This window comes from Schistocerca serialis, chromosome 6 (genome assembly GCF_023864345.2).
Source record: "Schistocerca serialis cubense isolate TAMUIC-IGC-003099 chromosome 6, iqSchSeri2.2, whole genome shotgun sequence".
In the NCBI taxonomy this organism is placed as follows: Eukaryota; Metazoa; Arthropoda; class Insecta; order Orthoptera; family Acrididae; genus Schistocerca; species Schistocerca serialis.
In genome coordinates, this window is record NC_064643.1 from 696,433,955 (window position 1) to 696,456,499 (window position 22,545).

The following is a 22,545-nucleotide window of genomic DNA, read 5'->3' on the forward strand; positions in this document are numbered from 1 at the left end:
GCCTCATGGAGTGAGGGCACGCTACACTGCTCATGGCGATAGAGCTTGACAGCCCCTTTGGTCTGATTTGGTCACATGAGCATCCTACATAAACAAACCAGCTGAGATGGTTTGAGAATTTGCTAAAAATACTTGACCTTTAAGGTTGCTATTTCATGCTCAGTGTATCTAACCCCACATACATCCATCACATTACCTTATAAAGAATGAACCTGAACTCCACCACCAAAGTTTTGGAGGTGGTTCAGGGACACTTTCTGAGTATTTTGGTGCAAGGAACCTGTGGTCTCTGGTGGCTCATTACACAGTAACTACATTATGTTGAATTTCTTGTTGGCAATTATTTTTCCTTCTATCTGTATGGCAGTGAAATTATCTGCAAATGTAGAAAATATGTACTGTGTGTCTTGTTTGGAAAGAAACTTGTTCCATTCACTCACGATACTTGCTGCTGACAACAGCAATGCCCTCACGATTGCACTCTGTACTGTTTGTGTCTGTCTCAGGTTTGTTTTTCTGAAGCTATTAGTTGCATATGGATAGGTTTAATGACAGACAGTGGCAAAAGTAATGTGATGTGGTTTCATCACTGTGGGAACAGTTCAACATAGTGGAACTGTGCAGCTCTTCCTCTGAATTCAGTGAACCCATACACGAGGTGCATATTGGCCAACTCGTCACGAGTAAAGCTATCCATATTGAACTCTTCATGAGTAAATCTATCCATACTGCAGTTTATCACTGTTAACATACAAATATCACTACCAGAACAACAAAGCCCCAACAGAAACATGTAGTACCAAGTGCGAGATTGGGGGCCAAGAGTGAAGTGGGCCATATTATTGTCAACAACAAGTACCATGAATGAATGGAACCAGTCTATTTCCAAACAAGACACTGCACACACCATTGACATATATGCCATTGTGTAGGTATTTTCAGTCCAATACAACTTCAAAGGTAAATGGAGGTAAGAAATTAAACAAAATGCAATTACTCTGTAATATGCCATGGGAGACAATGGCTCCCTTATACTAAAGTCCTAACAAGGGAACCTCCCCATCGCACCCCCCTCAGATTTAGTTATAAGTTGGCACAGTGGATAGGCCTTGATAAACTGAACACAGATCAATTGAGAAAACAGGAAGAAGTTGTGTGGAACTGTGAAAAAATAAGCAAAATGTACAAACTGAGTAGTCCATGGATGACATATGCAACATCATGGACAACTACACAACAGGAGCGCCGTGTACCCGTGGTAGCATGTGCAGCTGCAGAACGAGAGGTCCTTGGTTCAAGTCTTCCCTATAGTGAAAATTTTACTTTCTTTATTTTTGCATAGTTATTATCTGTCCATTCGTTCATTGACGTCTCTGTTCACTGTAATAAGTTTAGTGTCTGTGTTTTGCGACCGCATCGCAAAACCGTGTGATTAGTAGACGAAAGGACGTGCCTCTCCAATGGGAACCGAAAACATTTGATCGCAAGGTCATAGGTCAACCGATTCCTCCACAGGAAAACACATCTGATATATTCTATACGACACTGGTAACGGCATGTGCGTCACATGACAGGAATATGTTGTCGACCCACCTAACTTGTACACTTGGCGAATGGGTAAAAAGATTCTTCTACCTTGCCCGATTTAGGTTTTCTTGTGGATGTGATAATCACTCCCAAAAAAGTGATGAAAACATAAGAGTTTGTCACATAAACTGAAAATAAAAAATTAAACTTTACACTCGATGGAAGATTTGACCAAGGACCTTGGATTCTGCAGCTGCTCATGTTACCACGAGACCACGGCGCTCCTGCGTTCCCAGTGTCCTTGATGTTGCTTATCTTCCCATGAACTACTCAGTTTGTAGATTTTGCTTATTTTTTCACAGTTCCACACAACTTCTTCCTGTTTTCTCAGTTGATCTGTGTTCAGTTTTTCAAGGCCTATCCACTGTGCCAACTTATAACTAAATCTGAGGGGGGTGCGATGGGGAGGTTCCCTTGTAAGAAATATCCCTAGACAAAATCAAGCATTTTGTCAGTGGTGTTGTGGTTCACCCTGTGGAAATCTTCATTTACCAATGAAAATGTTCTAAATGGTGTCACAATAATATATTAAAATAAAGCTTTATACCTTAAAACACATGGTACACATTATAAAAACTATAAATGAATACAGGTAAAAGTAACTTACCTGTCATGACAAATTGGACAGGTATAGAAATTCTGAGGCTTAAAAGGCTCATCATCTTGTAGAACTGGTTTGTAAGGTGGCAAAGCAGCATTTAGAATCTGGTCATCCCAATGTATCCCACTAGAATTACCATTTATATCTGAGTGATTATCTTCCTGATGTGGGCTCTCACTTACCTGAAACAAATTAAACAATTCATAAAAACGTTGAAGGATTTCAGTTTCTTTCCTGAAAGCGAATAAAATTCTTATACAGAGAGAACAAAAGATACCTTTGTGGTGTGTCATTAAAGATTTGTGTCTACGAAAGCCATTCAGAGTCAACTATGAACTTAAGCTTGTCAACTACCTTTCATTTTGGGACTTGTAAGGTACCCTCCAAAGGGCAAGCCATACAAGATCTCACAGATTAAATATTGACAGAGCTAATGAAGAAGAATTATCCTGTTGGCATATTCTTTGTCTTTGCCAAAGCACCTGATTATTTTATCTCTAAATTCTGGTCAGAAATCTAAAATGTTATGAAATAAATAAAATCCCACTTGTATGGGGGAAACCTTTTAAGCTTCATAAAGAAGCAAGAGACAGTTTTAGTAAGATTATGCAGACTTAACTGGAGAATCACTGCTTGTGGAGAACTGAATGTTGAAGTTAAACAATGAAAAGTGCATGTTGGAATGTCAACAATTCTATGAAAAGAATAGACTGTTACTTACCATAAAGATGATATGCTGACTTGCAGACAGGCACAATGAAAAAGACTATTAGAGGCAACAGGACAAGGCTATAGAGTGCAGTGTGGGGAGGCTGTAAGGGAGGGAAGGAGGGACGAGGTTAATGGGGAGAGGAAAGAAGAGGGGCAGAGAAGGGGAAAAGACTGGTGAGTGCATAGGCAGAAAGTAGTGCAAAATGAGGGTGAGAGGACGTGATTTAGGAGGAGGTGATAGGACAGAGGGGGTGCAAACAGTTGGATGGAGGGTGTGAGGACAATTTGTTACCAAAGGTTGAGGCTGGGGTTATTTTGGGAGCAAAGAATGTGTTGTAAGGATAACTTCAATCTGCGCAGTTCAGAAAAACTGGTGGTGGAGGGGAGAATTCAAATAGCTTGGGTTGTGCAGCAGTCATTGAAATCAAGTATGTTACTTCCAGCTGCACATTGTGACACGGGTTGTCCACTTTGCTCTTTGCCACGGTTTGGTGATGACCATCCATCCTGGTAGATGGCTGGTTGATAGTTATACCAACATAAAAAGCTCAGCAATGTTTGAAGCAGCACTGGTACATGACAGGGCTGCTTTCATAAGTAGCCCAGTCTCTGATGGGGTAGGAGATGCATGTGACATGACTGGAATACGTAGTGGTGCATGGGTAGATTGGGCAGGTCTTGCACCCGAGTCTTCCACATGGATACAATGCCCGTGGCAAGGACTTGGGATTGGGAGTGGCATAGGAATGGACCAGAATGTCTTCGAGGTTGAGTGGGTGATGGAACATCACTTCAGAAGGGGTGGGAAGTATCTTGGGTAGGATGCCTCTAATTTCAGGGCACGAAGACAGATAATCAAGCACATGCGCCTGACATAAATGTCCACACTATGAGGATGAGCGTGATAAGTGTGTGGAATCTTCATAGGGTGATCTCCCATAAAATTTCTCAACACACCCTCAGTCCTCCCACCACCCTCAACAAGCAGCTACGCAAGAGAGCCCCCTTCATCACCCAATACCACCCCAGACTGGACCAATCGAACCACATCCTTTGTCAGGGCTTTTCAGCTCACAGAATCATGAGGGTATCATTGCAGTGTGTGTGAAGTCTGTTGCATTCAGCCCTAGTCAAGATATATGGCAGAGTTTAGATTTTGAAATAATCTGGCACGTTTTGTGACTTACACACACTCCACAATGACTCCCTCATCGTGGCTTTACCAGCTGACAAGGGCAATGCATATGTTATTTTGAATAAAGCTGAATACGATGCTAAAATTCAGTTGATTCTTGAGGAGGATACCTACCGGACACTGTCACGGGACATGACGTCAAGAATAAGGAGGAAGACATTGGAGCTTCTAAAACAGTCATCACTGGAAGATGCCATTATTAAGAATCTCCACCCTCAGGCACTAAGACCACCTATGTTTTATGGGCCACCAAAGATGCACAAAATGGGTTTTCCTCTTCACCCTATTGTGAACACTATTGGGTCACCAGCTTACAGAGTAGCAAAACATCTGGGCAGCCTTCTTAATCAGCACGTGGGTTACTGTATGCATAACATCAAAAGCACCAATTATTTTATACACCAAATTAAACATCTGCTTCCTGGGCAATGTGATATAATGGTCAGTTTTGGTGTGGTCTCCCTATTTAAGCATGTTCCTTTCAAAGACTGCACAGATCCCCTCTCCCAGTTATTTGATAGTACAGTTGTGGGATTGTTTAAGCACACATTGCCATCACCATATGTCCTATATGGCAGCCAGTATTTTAACCAGTTGGATGGAGTGGCAATGGGAATTCCATTAGCTCCATCCATAGCCAACCTTTTTATGGAGAAATCTGAATACTTTGCTTTGGACACAGCTCCCAAAAAGTCAAGTTGCTTTTATCATTATGTTAATGACACATTTATCATCTGTCTCCATGGATGTGAAAAACTGGGAGACTTCTTAGAACACCTTAACTGCATTCATGACCTCATTAGTTTTATGATGTAAGTAGAGACAGGTGGTGCATTGCCCTTCCTTGACATCCTCATTCACCAGAAAACCAATGGACACCTCAGTTACAATGTGTACAGGAAATCTACAATACAGATCGGTATCTGCACGCTCTTAGCCACCACCGTCCAGAGCAAAAACATGGCGCTCATCTTAGCCAAATAAAATCTGGCACTAGAACTACATCACCTTCCAAAAGTCTTCCAGACAAATGGCTACAATCACCACCAGGTATCATGGGCTATTTCTGGCGAGACACACAAAAAAAACACCACTGAAGAAGAGAACAAGAAACTTCCATTTTGCTTTTCTGTGGCACAGTGTTGGGAAAGATTAGCCTCCTCCTGATGAGACACAACATCTCATCAGTATTCAGCTCTTGAGGCCTGCGAAGGATGCTCTAGGGCTCATAATGCCTTGAGTGTACTAAATACCATGTCAGAGTGGCCACTACTACAGTTACCATACAGTACGCACTGTGAAGCAACGCCGGATGGAACACTGGAGATGCTTATGCGTATGCAATCCTGAAAAATCAGCCGTGGCAGCACAAACTTTATAAAATCTACACCCAATTCTACATGATGAAATATTTGCCATTATGAGGATGATGGGATTTTGGGATAGCGTCACAAAAGAATCAGTAGAAATAAAAATATCTGAAAACACCATCAACAAGGATGGCAGTTTGGGGCAAAAACATTATTACACTTGGTGAGGGAGACAGCATCAGTGATGTCACAGCCAGTGGTGCGGCTATATAACAGCGAGGCCGCTGCGACATGGCAGGCATTTATCACTTGACAATTGTTGATGAGAACTCAGCTGAAAGCTTGTGGGATTTTTACCACCTGATGTGGCTGGAAGCCCAAGAAGATTTTGTTAATTCATATTTCCCTGAGACAAGCATTCACACAATGTACAGTTTGTTTCTCCTCGGTATTCTTCCTGGTCAGGATTATCGCAGCCTGCAGAACATATTGCCAATAAAAGTTTATCATACGTACCTAAAAACCTTCCTAGTTACTGGTAAGTTGAAGGCATAGGCATCAGCTTTATTAGTTTATTTTCTCTTCTGTTGGTCTGATCCCTGCTGGCAACACAGAATGACCCAGAAAGTCACTATCATTTGCCATAACTGACATTTTTCTTTGTTCACACCACCACACCTAATTGATAGACCATATTGAAAGCCTGCTGGAGGTGTTATTGATGTTCTCGCATGGTGAAGATGGAAAAATTAGCATGTCTTCAAGGTAAGGAAAACAGAAGGGAAACTTGTGCAGAGAGGAATCAATGAAGCACTATCAAGTCCGTGCTGAGGTTTTGAATCCGAATGCTATGTACAAAATGTTGGACAGCCCAAAGGAGGTAGTTATAGGAATCTTTGAAATGTCGTATGTGACCTTTGGTATCTGTAAGTAAGCCTTTTGACAGCCTATAATTTGAAGACTGAAGCACCTGATAATGGATGACAGAAGTCCTGTATATTCAGTACGGGATACTGGTTGGAACTGGTTCGAGCATTGACGGCTCTGTAATCTTCACATACCTGATATCTACTGTCTTTTTTACTGAACCAAATGAATCAGGGAAACCCACACACTGTTGGAAGGTCATATGATGCCTTTTGTTAACAAATCATCTACTGCAACTTTCACTACATGCAACTTACAAGGGGGACAGTTGCTGTGCCTTATAAAAGATGGGAGGTCCCTCTGTAGTTTCAGTCGTATGCACTGTAACCTCTTAAAGTTGTGGCCTTGGTGGGTAAGGGGTTGAGAAGTGCTAAACGTGTGTGCATGGGAGACTGTCACTAAGTACATAGTCACTAACTTATGGGTGAGTCACTGATACAAAAGCAAGGTTTTTGTAGAAGATAGGCAATGTCATCTGTGATGATTCTGAGTGATGCAGTGTTAGCTATTTGCACAGCTTCTCTTAGGGAGGAGTGTGTGTTCTTGTCATATTTAGATTCTACACAGTCCAAATCAAGTAAAAGGAGTGTGTGTTCTTGTCATATTTAGATTCTAGAAAGTCCAAATCAAGTAAAGCCTTGGTGGGCAACTCACCAACATATCTACATTTATTATCATCCTTTTTGGTCCCTTCCTACCCCTTATATATATATGTGAATGACTTTCCACTTAACATTCAACAATCAAAACTGGTACTTTTTGCAGACGATGCTAGTGTTAAAATAAATCCCATTAGAAAGAAGGCAGTAGAAGTAAATGATGTTTTACAAAGAATTATTAACTGGTTCTCTGAAAATGGACTCTCTCAAAATTCTGAAAAAAGCCACTACATTCGATTCTGTACAACAAAATGAGTTATACCAAAAACTGATGTAGCACATGAGGGAGAGTCAGTAAGTAGGGTACAATGCTCCAAAGTTTTTGGTGTGCATATTGACGAAAACCTAAACTGGAAGAAACATATTACTGAGCTTCTAAAACAATTAAGTTCAGCTACTTTTACTCTACATGTAATCACTAATCTAGGAAACAAACATATCAATCTCCTGATACATTTTGCATATTTTCAGTCAATAACATCATACAGTATAATTTTCTGGATCAAGAAAAAAAGTATTGATTGCAAAAAATCGAGCAGTGAGAATAATATGTGGTGTTCACCAACAGACATCATGTAGGTACTTCCTCAAGAAGCTAAGCATTTTAACTGCACTGTCACAATACATATTTATGCTAACAAATGTCATCATAAATAATCCATCACAATTTGAGAAGAAACATGATGTACATACCTACAACACTAGATGAAAAACTGATCTTTATTACCCATTGTTGAAGCTGTCCTTGGCTTAGAGAGGAATTCAATAAGCATCAATAAATTTTTTGATATCATTTATCCAACATAAAATGTCTGACAGGTAGCAAAGCAAGTTTTAAATTTAATTTAAAATCATTTCTCCTGAACAACTTCCTCTATTCCATCAAAGAATTTCTACTTAAAACCTCGTAGCAAGTAAAAAAGAAGTTTTTAAGTGAAGCCGTATGAGTAGCGATAAAATGACAATGTGTTTATTAATGTTAGTACCGATCATGTACAAATATAACATCATCTCGACAAAAGAATCATTCAAATGATCTATGGAACAAGTAACTAACTAACTAACTAATGAAATGAAGTGGTGTTCGGGATCATGCCGATTTTGGAACCTGAGTCGACAAGAAAATATTGGTTGGTACTGCTGTGCTGTGGCTCTGTGTCTACACTGCATGCAGCCCACAATACACCCAGACTGCGTGGGCATCTGTCTTCCTTTTACATCACACAAGCCTCCGGCCATGTTCTGCATGGCCACCAGATGGCAACCCAAGCATCATCAGAGGTTGCTTGCCCCACAAACCTTTTCCTTACATGAATCATGTGACTGAAAATAGAACCAGCTGTATCCTGGTGCCTGGGACTGTATTTGGGCCAGCTCATGGGCCCTGAGCAGCCGGTTCACTGTCAGTCAGCTTCCTAGGCCAGGCGCCAAATGCAGTTGCATTTCATCAATCAGGAGCCCACTCTGGAGTCATCGCTACACCAGCATCACAGTTTGCTTCCGTATTCGTGTCCTAGATCTTCCAACATGGCTGCACCTTGAAGAAGATGTTCCCCTGTGCAGTAACAAATCTTTGGATTTGTAATTTATATTTATTCTGTTCTTGTCACCAGCTTCCCCGAACTTAGCTTTGGACTGAGATTTTGATAAATCCCTGAGCCTTATTTTTTTTACCACCATTGGTGGGCACATTAATTACTACTGTCAAGTACGTAGAAGTGGCCACTGTAGTCAAATGCTGGAAGCAAAGTAGTTTCATTCATGTAGATCGATTTTTAGCATAGTTTCATAATATAATGACCTCTAATGCCTAATGAAGTGTTTGGTTTCTTGCACTGAGGGGAGCACTTATGCATGGCAGTTCTGAAGCACATGTGGAACCAGCATAATCATGCAATCTGTGGCCACTGGTAGCACCCTTGGTGCTGAGCAGCACTGGTCAGTTTGCTGTTGTCAGCTGATCACAGTGCATCTTGGTCGCCGGAAGGTACTGACCTGTGGTGGGAGCATATGGAGTCTAATGCGTTTGATCGTGCTCAGACACTGTCAGCCGAGGTGAAAGCCAAGATAACTGCTGCCATTCCATGTATATCTGGTCATGACACATTGGATGCGGTTGGCCTGCTCAGTAGCTGCCAGCTATGCTGTAGCACTTCACATCTGCCAAGTATATGTTCTGCTGGTGGCCAGTGGATAGCAAGGGCACCCCATCTTGTAACACAAAAACACGATCTACCATCTGTAATTTAGCCTCTTGTGTGAGGCCTTCATTACAAATTAAGGACACTTTAATCCAGTGAGGCAATTTACTTTCCCATGTGCCCACAGCATACTGGCTGGTACTAATGCTGGATACACTAGACTTTGTAGGTAACATCAGAATGTTAGGGTGCCCATCCATTCAACTGCTCAGAGAAAATTGGCAGTCATATTTGTTGCTCAGGTCAGTTTCACAGTCTTGGCCATCTCAAATCTGTTAAAAGTAGATGGTTATAGGACCTCATCATTTATGATAGAAGCATACTCTCCTGTGCGATGTAATAATGTGGAATATTTCACTGTATTCTCAATAACACTGTGAATGAAGAACATTTACTCTATGGTTGCTAACCATGTTTGTGATTGATCTGGTAGGAATTGAGGCAGTTTTGATAACATGTGGTGAACAGCAGAAACATTGCTGGAAAAGTGTCTGAATGACACTAAAGTGAGTTGATCTGGGAGTGTCATCAGGCATAAGCCCATCGACATGGTAAGGAACATGGAAATCTTTTGATGTGGCTTGACCAGCCAAGCCCCACCAAGGAGTAAAAATGGATCTGTCACCTCAAAAACTGGTGCGGTAGCACAGTTCGAACTGGGAGGAGTAAGAATGCAGTGTTGCACCTGCACACTAGGATCTAATGTAGGTCCTGTAACACATGCAGGTATCAGTTTCTGTTGTACCTCCATGAGATAAGTCAATCAGATCTGTGGGAGGCACTTTCACTAGCATCTTAACACATGGGTGAATCATTTTGTTCATAGCACTACGCAATCCATGAGAATCAAAACTGACGAAAAGTCCCAATGACCTTTGATGGTCCGCAGTATTCAATATATTGTCGGGAAGGTTGGTAGTGCTGCATGTTTGTCAAGTTTGTAAAAAAATGTATAGCTGTTGGCCACCAACATGGGATCTTCGTAGCAGTTAGTATGCAGAATAACATGTGGATAATGCTGCCATTTTACCACTTTATTCATGTAAATCCATAGAATAATAAATGGACACTTCAGTCACTTGAGTACACAGCAAGACAATAACAACAAAAAAAAACAAAGACAATAATTAGTTTACAGAAATACACTCTTTCACTGTTCTTAATGTTGATTTTGAAATGTCAATTTTAGCAGTCAGTGCCGCCACAGATGTTTATGTACAGGTCATATTGCAGAAGTATGCTGCAGCACATTGGGAACCAGGCACTGACTCCATCTGAATCACGTTAACAACATATCTGACTGTGATCCTGTGCTGGTACTTAACAAAATTTTGCTACATACAAAAGTGCAAGAAATTCCAGTGGCTTTTCTTTTTGATACCAGCACATCAGTTTCAGACATGTACTTTTATGCGGGCACTCCCTCGTCTTAGCAAAACGTAATCAAAGTTGTGGGTATGTGGCCATCATTAGGTTCCACCTTTAGGTTGTGTGCAACTGGCAGTCACCTATAGTCAGTTGTCTCAAATGTTGTCATTTGTGGCTGTGGAATATTCAATGGTTGAGTACATTTTGGCCTTATTGAATATTCTGTCTCTGGAGTTTCATTACATCATGAACTACACTCTATCAGTTCAGCTCACTGGTTCTCTATGGGGTGTAAACTATCTCGCGTCCGTGGAAGAAGTCCACATGTGCACGCTGGGTAATGCTAAATGAGCTAGAATGATAGCTGGCACCAAACTTATCTCCTCTAGAGGATCTCCTGGCCTTGCGCACATGGAAGCAAGCCTGTCAGATAATGGCTCCTGCAGGAGCTGCATGATGTATCCTTCACTTATGTATTTTATAGTGCATTTTATCATATAATTTCATAATGTAGTAAGTGTAAACCATGTGTGTAGCACCATAAGCTAAATAAAATAAATACTGGTTCTCTATGAAGCCACTGATACACTTTGTTAGCAATATATGTGAACCAAACCTGTGATTTTTCTAAGCTCACCTGATACCACTGGCCATTAAGTATGAGGTTAGGATTGCAATAGACAGATTAGAACCTAAATAGGTTTCCTATTTCTACAGTCAGTGGGCTTTGCCCTTAGTGGTCCCTTACTGGTGGTTAGGATGCCTAGGGGCTTTCTTAAGTTGTGAGGAGTCTTCAAGCAAACCAGTAATGCAGAAGGCTACATTGAATCTTATCCCTTGCTTAGTCTACATGAAATGTCTTCTAAATTTTCAGAGGGCAACTATTTTCTAACATCAATCTTGCAGAAGCGTACTTTCAGTTACATCTTGAGCAAGATTTTAGTTTTTAACACGCTTTTCAGAATGAACCAATATAACAAGTTGCCTTTTGGTGTCACCAGTGACCTCTGTCATATTCAAGAGGTTTTGTGTACTGACTACTGCAGTGATTTTGCATTGTCTGAATTAGCTTGATAATATTCTTGACATTGATGCACAAAGGAAGAACATGTCACAGTCTACGCCATATTTTTGCAGCCCTTGCACAAAAAGGTGTTAAGTGTAATTTTTACAGATACTCCTTCTTTCAACCAGTGGTCAATTATTTAGGCTATATCCTCAACAACAGGGCCTTTGGCCCACCAGTGAATATGTAGACATCATTCAGAACATGCTTCTGCCTAAATCCATAAAGGACCTTCAAGTATTTCTCGAAAAATTGAATTAATATGCTTGTTTTATTCCCAGGCAGCCTCCACAGCCCACCCACTAAATCATCTGTGTAAAAAGGGAGTCCACTTTCAATGGTCAGAAGAATCCCACCTGGATTTTTAGAAATTAAAATCAGCTCTTCATTCAGCACAATACCTTATGACTAATCAGCCCCCACTTGCCATAGGTATTGGCAAAAAATGCACCTCCACATGGCACCAGGGCTGTTCTCTACCATAAACTAAACATACATGTCATACACCAGCTCTTATGTAAACACTGTTTGGCCTTTTACATCAGCGTGACTACCACCCAGTTATCAGTCAGGATGAATGGGCATAGGCAGAGGGTATATACAGACAACACATAATATACTGTTGCAGAGCATGCACTACAACATGACATTCATGATCTTGGTGCCTGTTTCATCACACGTGCCATCTAGATTCTTCCCCCAGACACCAGTTTTTCAGAACTCTGCAGGTGGGAACTAGCACTACATGTCCTTGGTTCTCGCCACCCACCTCACCTTAATTCCTTCTGTCTCAGCATTTCTTCATAGTAATTGCTCCTTTCTTCACTCCATTTTAGTTTTCTACATCTTCCATTTTCTGACTTGTCTGTTTTTCACTGTCCTGCCTCTCACCTGTGTTGCGTACAATGCACTTAGCTTTACACTCTTATTAACTGATGCACAGTGTTTTAATAGCAATCTCTGTCTTGCAAATTGCCCTGTCTTCCACCTTTACGCTCTCAGGTTTTCAAATCTCATCTGCTGCAGTCCCCAACAATCAGTCTTTCCTTCTCATCCCGTCTGGTAAGTCTCCCCTAACCCGGGGTTTTGGACGACTTTTCTGAACTATACCCCTTTCCCTAAGCCTCTCCAGACCTTTTCTTTCACCCCTCTTTCTTCCCCTTCAACTCTTCTGCCAGAAGAAGGAGCTACTGGCTCCAAAAACTTGTAAAAGTTAAATCCTTTTGTGTGTGCGTTCCCCGCTGGTGATTGGTGAGCAGATTTTGTATCTATCCATTTACATTATATAATCAACACCTGATTATTTTTGTTGTTATAAATTAAACAATGGTACGGAGAGGCAACCAAATTATGTGCAAGTCATTTACCCAGCACAAGAATGTTATTCACAGATCAAAAAGGAAGCATTAGCGATCTTATTGGGTGTACATAAATTTCACACTTTTTGCATGGTCACAAATTTCATCTTATTATTGACCACAAACTGCTATTGTCGCTTTCTGGACTTACGCCAAAATTGCTGGAGTGAACACCACATCGCCTTCATCAATAGGCTCTCTATTTGACAAATTTCCAGTAATCCATTCACTATCATGCTTCACCTCAACATTATCTACTGGCCTTGTACGGATGGCAATTTTGCACAGGTGGGTTGCCAGTGTGCCATTTGGCAGGCACATCAGCCATCCACGCCCCAGTCAATCTCTCTGTGGCCAGTGTAACACAGCAGTGGGAGCAATTTCACATCGGCTGCAGTGTTGTTTGACAACACTGGTGGCCACGGTGGAAACTTTGGAACTGATATTCGCAATAGAGGGTGCACCCTGTACTCTGGTGACTGACAATGGTTCCCAATCCACAGCTTCTAATTACCAAATGTTTTGCATCCTCAATGGAACTAAACATTTTACCACAACCTTCTTCCATACAGTCCCAAATGGGTTGGAAGAACGATTTATTTATACATTCAAAATTTAAATGCTGAAATCATTAGAGCCTCCTAAATTGACTTCTGTGCTTCTCATCTTCCTATCTTCTTAACGGTCCTTGCTCGTCATTGGTCGAAGCTTGGTGGAGCTCCTATGACACTTTTGGATGCTGGGTCCTGTTTCTGCATCCAGAACATGAAGCAGATGCGGCCTTGCCATACTGTGTGGGTCACTGAGTGTGGGCATGCATATTTAGGCAGAATCCAGGATGGATCAAGGGATCCATGGAATATCTTTTCTGAAAATTACTTCAAGCAGATAATTAAAGAACCAACTGATGAAGGTAACATCTTAAACTTCCTAGCAACAAACAGACCTGAACTTATCGAACAAGTTAGTGCAGAGTAAGATATCAGTGAACATAAGGCTGTGATAACAACTATGTCTACGAGCATTAACAAAGAATGTTACAATAGGTAGAAAAATATCTTTGCTTAGCAAGAGTGACAGGGTGCACATTGAAAAGTATGTAAATAGTCGCATCAAATATTCAGTGCTTAGGATGAAAATGTGGAGCACAAATGTAAAAAATTCAACAGTATCATTCAATATGCCTGAAACAAGTATGTTCCAAGCAAAGTTTTAATACGTGGGGAAGATCCACCACGGTTTAATTGCCATGTTAGAAAACTGCTATGTAAACAAAGAGAGCTTCACCAACACAGATTCATGAGAAAACAAAACCTAGCTGACTAACAAAGGCTGAAAGAAGCAAAATGCCATATGGAGAAGAGTGGAACAAGTGTCCAATGACTCTTAAAGTAAATCTTGTCAACTGATCTGACTAAAAAACCTAAGAGGTTTACGTCTTACTTAAAACCAGGAAGCTTTTGAAACTCATCTATTAAGCCAATCTGTGACCATACTAGCACTGAAATGGTAGATAACAGAGATAAAGCCAAAATACTGCAGCAGTTTATCATAATTCACAGGATCAATGATGGGTACCCAGTGAGAGGAAGAAAGTGCAGATCATTCTCATTTTCAAGAAGGGTCGTAGGACAAATGCACATAATTTCAGGCCTATATCATTGATGTCAATTTGTTGCAGAATTATGGAATATGTTTTATGCTGGAGAGTTATGATTTTTTTTTTGGAAATGAAATCTCCTCTATAAAAATCAACATTGTTTCTGCAAACAGAGATCCTGCAAAACTCAGCTAGCTCTGTTCCTCCATGAGATCCACAGCACTGTAGACAATGGCACTCAGCTTGATGCTGTGTTCCTTGACTTCAGGTAGGCATTTGACACTGTCCCACACTGCCATTTAGTTAAAAAAAAAATACAAGTTTACTGAGTATCAGACCAGATTTGTGACTGGATTCAAGCCCTCCTTGCATATACAATGCAACAGATCACCCTTAATGGAACAATACTGACAGATGTAAAGGTAACTTCTGGAATACCTCAAAGGAGTGTGATAGAATCGTTATTGTTTGCAATAGATATAAATGAAGGTGTCGGGAGCTCTTAAATACTGTTCACAGATGATGCAGTTGTGTAGCAACGTCAGAAAACAGTATCAATTTGCAGAGTGACCCACAGAGGATTGATGAATGGTGCAGGCTCTGGCAGTTGACCCTGAACATCTATAAATGTAACATACTGCAAATACATAAGAAAATAAATCCACTTCTGTACAACTATATTGTTGATGAGAAATTGCTTGAAATAGTGTCTGCCATGAAATATCTAGGAGTAACCTTAAATATCTAGGAGTGACTTTAAATGGAATGACCGCATAAAGCAAATAGTCAATCTGGGACCTTTAGCAGGTAGAACTCACAAAAGAGGTAGAGAAGATCCAACAATGAGCAGTGAAAATCTCCTCTATAAAAATCAACATCATTTAGTCAGTGCGAGAGCATTACAGAAATGCTCAACAAACTCCAGTGACAGACCCTACAAGTAAGGTGTTGTGCATCACGGAAAGGCTTACTACTGAAATTTCGAGAGAATACTCTCCGGCAAGTGTCGGACAACATATTACTTCCTCCCACATACATCTCGCAAAATGATCATTATGAGAAAATTTGAGACATTACAGCTAATACAGAAGCTTACCAAAATCATGCTTCCCACACACCATTCATGAGTGGAACAGGGATCAGTTAGTGGTACCAAAAGTACCCTCTGTCACATATTACCAGGTGGCTGCAAAGTACTGATGAAGATGTAGATGTAGGAACAGCAGGGGCACCACGTGATGCTGGTGGCTACATTATGAGGGTTGCTACGTCAGCACCGCAACCAATACCAGTAGCATCACCCTAGTCAGCAGCCTCGTATCAGGGATTCCACCATGGGCACAGTCACAACCACATCGCAGTGTACTTCACTTGTGGGTCACAGAGGATGGCCATCTGGTTCCCCCTTCCAGCAGGCTGAAGAGCACACCCATGGACGTTTTTCTGGTTTCGCCGATGGTTGAATTATCAGATCTGCTGAGTTCCTCAGGATGCCTCTGCTTCCAAGAGTGATGAGACTGTTATCTGCACTCCATGGGCTGGTATAACATTTCCATATAGTATGTGTGGTTTCCATCACCGTAAAACGTATTTGGAACTGTGGCTAATATTATAATTTCAATACAGAGGCCCAACAAAATAGTTGTGCTTGGTCTTATATTAATTTCGTTGAGAAACTATTATTGTTTGTCCTGCTGGAATTACATATTCTTGGAGACATACTGAGTCTCAACTTTATCTTTGATAAGGGTAGAAGACCCCCACCCCCATGAACCATACACCTTGCCGTTGGTGGGGAGGCTTGCGTGCCTCAGTGATACAGATAGCCGTACCGTAGGTGCAACCACAACGGAGGGGTATCTGATGAGAGGCGAGACAAACGTGTGGTTCCTGAAGAGGGGCAGCAGCCTTTTCAGTAGTTTCAGAGCAACAGTCTGGATGATTGACTGATCTGGCCTTGTAACACTAACCAAAACGGCCTTGCTGTGCTGGTACTGCGAACGGCTGAAAGCAAGGGGAAACTACAGCCGTAATTTTTCCCGAGGGCATGCAGCTTTACTGTATGGATAAATGCTAGAAACATAGGTTTGTCTTTTCTTAATCTAGCTTCTAAAATAAGTCGTAGGGTCATTATTGCCTCACGTGTTCCCATATTTCTATGGAATCCAAACTGATCTTCCCCAAGGTCAGCTTCTGCCAGTTTTTCCATTCATCTGTAAAGAATTCGCTTTAGTATTTTGCAGCCGTGACTTATTAAACTGATAGTTCGGTAATTTTCACATCTGTCAATGCCTGCTTTATTTGGGATTGGAATTATTATATTCTTCTTGAAGTCTGAGGGTACTTCGCCTGTCTCATACATTTTGCTCACCAGATGGTAGAGTTTTGTCTGGTCTGGCTCTCCCAAGGCTGTCAGTAGTTCTAATGGAATGTTGTCTACTCCTGGGGCCTTGTTTCGACTTCCGTCTTTCAGTGCTCTATCAAACTCTTCACGCAGTATCATATCTCCCATTTCATCTTCATCTACATCCTCTTCCATTTCTATAACATTGCCCAGTACATCTCCATTGTATAGACCCTCTATATACTCCTTCCACCTTTCTGCTTTCCCTTCTTTGCTTAGAACTGGGTTTCCATCTGAGCTCTTGATATTCATACAAGTGGTTCTCTTTTCTCGAAAGGTCTCCTTAATTTTCCTGTAGGCAGTATCTATCTTACCCCTAGTGAGATAAGCCTCTACATCCTTACATTTGTCCTCTAGCCAAGCCTGCTTAGCTATTTTGCACTTCCTGTCGATCTCACTTTTGAGACATTTGTATTCCTTCTTGCCTGCTTCATTTACTGCATTTTTATATTTTCTCCTTTCGTCTGATGATGGCATCCTCTTGGGTAAAATATTCCGGAGATAAAATAGTCCCCCATTCGGATCTCCGGGCGGAGACTACTCAGGTACGACGTCATTAACAGGAGAAAGAAAACTGGCGTTCTACAGATCGGAGCGTGGAATGTCAGATCCCTTAATCGGGCAGGTAGGTTAGAAAAATTAAAAAGGGAAATGGATAGGTTAAAGTTGGATATAGTGGGAATTAGTGAAGTACGGTGGCAGGAGAAACACGACTTTTGGTCAGGTGAATACAGGGTTATAAATACAAAATCAAATAGTGGTAATGCAGGAGTAGGTTTAATAATGAATAAAACAATAGGAATGCGGGTAAGCTACTACAAACAGCACAGCGAATGCATTGTTGTGGCCAAGATAGACACGAAGCCCATGCCTACGACAGTAGTACAAGTCTATATGCCAACTAGCTCTGCAGATGATGAAGAAATTGAAGAAATGTATGATAAAATAAAGGAAATTATTCAGATAGTGAAGGGAGACGAAAATTTAAGAGTCATGGGTGACTGGAATTCAATAGTAGGAAAAGGGAGAGAAGGAAACGTAGTAGGTGAATATGGATTGGGGATAAGAAATGAAAGAGGAAGCCGCCTGGTGGAATTTTGCACAGAGCATAACTTAATTGCTAACACCTGGTTCAAGAATCATAACAGAAGGTTGTATACATGGAAGAAGCCTGGAGGTACTGACAGGTTTCAGATAGATTATATAATGGTAAGACAGAGATATAGGAACCAGGTTTTAAATTGTAAGACATTTCCAGGGGCAGATGTGGACTCTGACCACAATCTATTGGTTATGAACTGTAGATTAAAACTGAAGAAACTGCAAAAAGGTGGGAATTTAATGAGATGGGACCTGGATAAACTGACTAACCAGAGGTTGTACAGAGTTTCAGGGAGAGCATAAGGGAACAATTGACAAGAATGGAGGAAAGAAATACAGTAGAAGAAGAATGGGTAGCTTTGAGGGCTGAAGTAGTGAAGGCAGCAGAGGATCAAGTAGGTAAAAAGACGAGGGCTAGTAGAAATCCTTGGGTGACAGAAGAAATATTGAACTTAATTGACGAAAGGAGAAAATATAAAAATGCAGTAAATGAAGCAGGCAAGAAGGAATACAAATGTCTCAAAAGTGAGATCGACAGGAAGTGCAAAATAGCTAAGCAGGCATGGCTAGAGGACAAATGTAAGGATGTAGAGGCTTATCTCACTAGGGGTAAGATAGATACTGCCTACAGGAAAATTAAGGAGACCTTTCGAGAAAAGAGAACCACTTGTATGAATATCAAGAGCTCAGATGGAAACCCAGTTCTAAGCAAAGAAGGGAAAGCAGAAAGGTGGGAGGAGTATATAGAGGGTCTATACAATGGAGATGTACTGGGCAATGTTATAGAAATGGAAGAGGATGTAGATGAAGATGAAATGGGAGATATGATACTGCGTGAAGAGTTTGATAGAGCACTGAAAGACCGAAGTCGAAACAAGGCCCCAGGAGTAGACAACATTCCATTAGAACTACTGACAGCTTTGGGAGAGCCAGACCAGACAAAACTCTACCATCTGGTGAGCAAAATGTATGAGACAGGCGAAGTACCCTCAGACTTCAAGAAGAATATAATAATTCCAATCCCAAAGAAAGCAGGCGTTGACAGATGTGAAAATTACCGAACTATCAGTTTAATAAGTCACGGCTGCAAAATACTAAAGCGAATTCTTTACAGATGAATGGAAAAACTGGCAGAAGCTGACCTTGGGGAAGATCAGTTTGGATTCCGTAGAAATGTGGGAACACGTGAGGCAATAATGACCCTACGACTAATTTTAGAAGCTAGATTAAGAAAAGACAAACCTAAGTTTCTAGCATTTGTAGACTTAGAGAAAGCTTTTGACAATGTTGACTGGAATACTCTCTTTCAAATTCTGAAGGCGGCAGGGGTAAAATACAGGGAGCGAAAGGCTATTTACAATTTGTACAGAAACCAGATGGCAGTTATAAGAGTCGAGGGGCATGAAAGGGAAGCAGTGGTTGGGAAAGGAGTGAGACAGGGTTGTAGCCTCTCCCCAATGTTATTCAATCTGTATATTGAGCAAGCAGTAAAGAAAACAAAAGAAAAATTCAGAGTAGGTATTAAAATCCATGGAGAAGAAATAAAAACTTTGAGGTTTGCTGATGACATTGTAATTCTGTCAGAGACAGCAAAGGACTTGGAAGAGCAGCTGAACGGCATGGACAGTGTCTTGAAAGGAAGATATAAGATGAACATCAACAAAAGCAAAATGAGGATAATGGAATGTAGTCAAATTAAGTTGGGTGATGATGTGGGAATTAGATTAGGAAATGAGACACTTAAAGTAGTAAAGGAATTTTGCTATTTGGGGAGCAAAATAACTGATGTTGGTCGAAGTAGAGAGGATATAAAATGTAGACTGGCAATGGCAAGGAAAGTGTTTCTGCAGAAGAGAAGTTTGTTAACATCGAGTATAGATTTAAGTGTCAGGAAGTCGTTTCTGAAAGTATTTGTATGGAGTGTAGCCATGTATGGAAGTGAAACATGGACGATAACTAGTTTGGACAAGAAGAGAATAGAAGCTTTCAAAATGTGGTGCTATAGAAGAATGCTGAAGATTAGATGGGTAAATCACATAACTAATGAGGAGGTACTGAATAGGATTGGGGAGACGAGGAGTTTGTGGCACAACTTGACTAGAAGAAGAGATCGGTTGGTAGGACATGTTCTGAGGCATCAAGGGATCACCAATTTAGTATTGGAGGGCAGCGTGGAGGGTAAAAATCGTAGAGGGAGGCCAAGAGATGAATAAACTAAGCAGATTCAGAGGGATGTAGGCTGCAGTAGGTACTGAGAGATGAAGAAGCTTGCACAGGATAGAGCAGCGTGGAGAGCTGCATCAAACCAGTCTCAGGACTGAAGACCACAACAACAACAACAACAACAACAACAACAACAAAAGGGTAGAAGATAAACAAATGAATTAAAATTTGTGCCACGCTGGGACTTGAAACCAGGTCTCCTACTTACTAGGCAGATGCGCCATCCCCTAGATCACCAAGGCAGCACAGCTGCCGGACTACACTAGTCCAATGCCCCTCCAACACAAACTTCAACTTCAACTTTAATTCATTTCTTCAGCTTCTTGCTTTATCGAAGATAAAGTGGAGACTCAGCATATCTCCAGAAAATTGTAATTCCATCAGATCAACAATCACCCACAGCTGAGGTATACACAGCATTTCCCCCATTAGTACAAAGCTGAGGTCCTATTCCAGTATCAGAGAGTCCTGGCAATACTGATGGTTTAAAAAGGGAATATCAAGGGGACCGGCCTTGGGACAAATTTTACTTCATTTTTTCAGCTTTTATCCACCATGGACTGCAGGCAGTGGCAAGCAAGGAATTACATGGGCCCTCTACATTCCTAATAAATAGGAGGTATAAAAACACTTAATTAAAAATGAATATTATGAAAAGGATAGATAACTACTTAGCATGTAGAGGAGATGCTGAGTCACCGACAGGCACAATGAAAAGACTGCTATACATTTAAGCTTTTGACTGAAAGGCTGTCTTCTGAATTAGAAAACACAAACACAAGTCTCATACACATGACAACAGTTTCTGGCTACTGAGGCTGGACTGCAGACTGCATCAGTGCTTCATGGAAGCAAAAATTTGTCATGGTTGGTAGAGGTAATGAGGGGTCTTGAGCGGAGAAGGGAGGTGTAATGCTGCTTGTGGGATTGGTTGGTTTAAAGGAGGGGAGGAAGGGACCAAACTACGAGGTCATCGGTCCCTTGGTCCGAGGGAAACAATGCCACAAGGGTGAGAATAAGACAAAGAGACTTATAAGACAAAACAGAATGAAAGGAAAAATCACAACGATGACTGAAGGGCAACAAAGACTTAAATGGACAAAAGGGGACAAGAAAACGACAAAGACACAAGAAACAGGCGGAAGAGGTTAAAACAAGATAGCAGGTTACCATGGCTGGCTGACCTTGAGGAAAAGGAAAAGCCAGCCACTCTGCAACACATTAAAACATCCACCCTCAAAGCACTAGGGTGGAGGACACACAGGGACAAAGGACATGTGCTAAAACTTAGAGCAAATGATAGAACTCACCCTCACAAATAAAACGTAAAACTAAAAGCTGCTGTTGAGGCACCAAAGGTAGGGTGCTGGGAAAATTTAAAGTCTGCCGCAGAGCGGCTAAAGGTGGGCAGACCAGCAAGAGATGGACAACCATCGTTCATGAGCCACACCAACACCAAGGTGGGTCCTTGCGATGGAGGAGATAACCATGCGTCAGCCACGTATGGCCAATGGGGAGCTGACAGAACCACAGAGTCCCTGCAAGAGGTGTGCACGGAGGTCTTCCACACATTTGTAGTTTCCTTAATGGCACGCAGCTTGTTGTGCATACTGAGGTTATGCCATTCCGTCTCCCCAAGCAGCAAAACCTTGCGGCATGATACTGAATGCGGGTCAGTTTCAGAGAAGCCGATCTCCATAAGCGGTTTTCCCATAGCCTCTTTGGCCAGCCTGTTGGCAATTTCGTTGCCTGGGATTCTGACATGACCTGGGGTCCAGACAAATACCACTGAATGACTGGACTGCTCCAGGGCATAGATGGACTCCTGGAAGGTCACTACCAAAGGATGGCAAGGGTAGCACTGGTCGATAGCTTGTAGGCTGCTCAAGGAGTCAGTACACAGGAGAAATGACTCGCCTGGGCATGAGTGGACATGCTCAAGAGCACGAAATATGGCAGCCAGCTCTGCAATGAAAACACTGCAGCCATCTGGTAAGGAGTGCTGTTCTATATGTCCTCCATGAACATAGACAAAGCCAATGTGACCATCAGCCATTGAGCCATCAGTGTAAACCACTTCACAGCCCCGGTACATGTCAAGAATCGAGAGGAAGTGACAGCGGAGAGTAGCAGGGTTACTGCACACCAGTTGAGGTTGCTCAGGCGGCAGGGTTAACTCAGTCCTTAGGGCCATGTGAAAGGTCCAGGCGAAGCTGCAGCCTAGGTGTACACCA

General features: G+C 41.6%; 1 protein-coding gene across 4 annotated transcripts in view; it reads right to left on the reverse strand.

The window, feature by feature from the left end:
- The window catches only part of LOC126484355 (zinc finger protein 532-like), a 76,067-nt gene that overhangs the window by 3,764 nt on the left and 49,758 nt on the right, over window positions 1-22,545 (reverse strand). For all 4 annotated transcript variants that reach the window (XM_050107820.1, XM_050107822.1, XM_050107823.1 and 1 more), the window contains one exon: window positions 2,195-2,370. In XM_050107820.1, coding sequence (XP_049963777.1) covers window positions 2,195-2,370 — 176 coding nt within the window. The remainder of the gene's footprint in view (window positions 1-2,194; window positions 2,371-22,545) is intronic.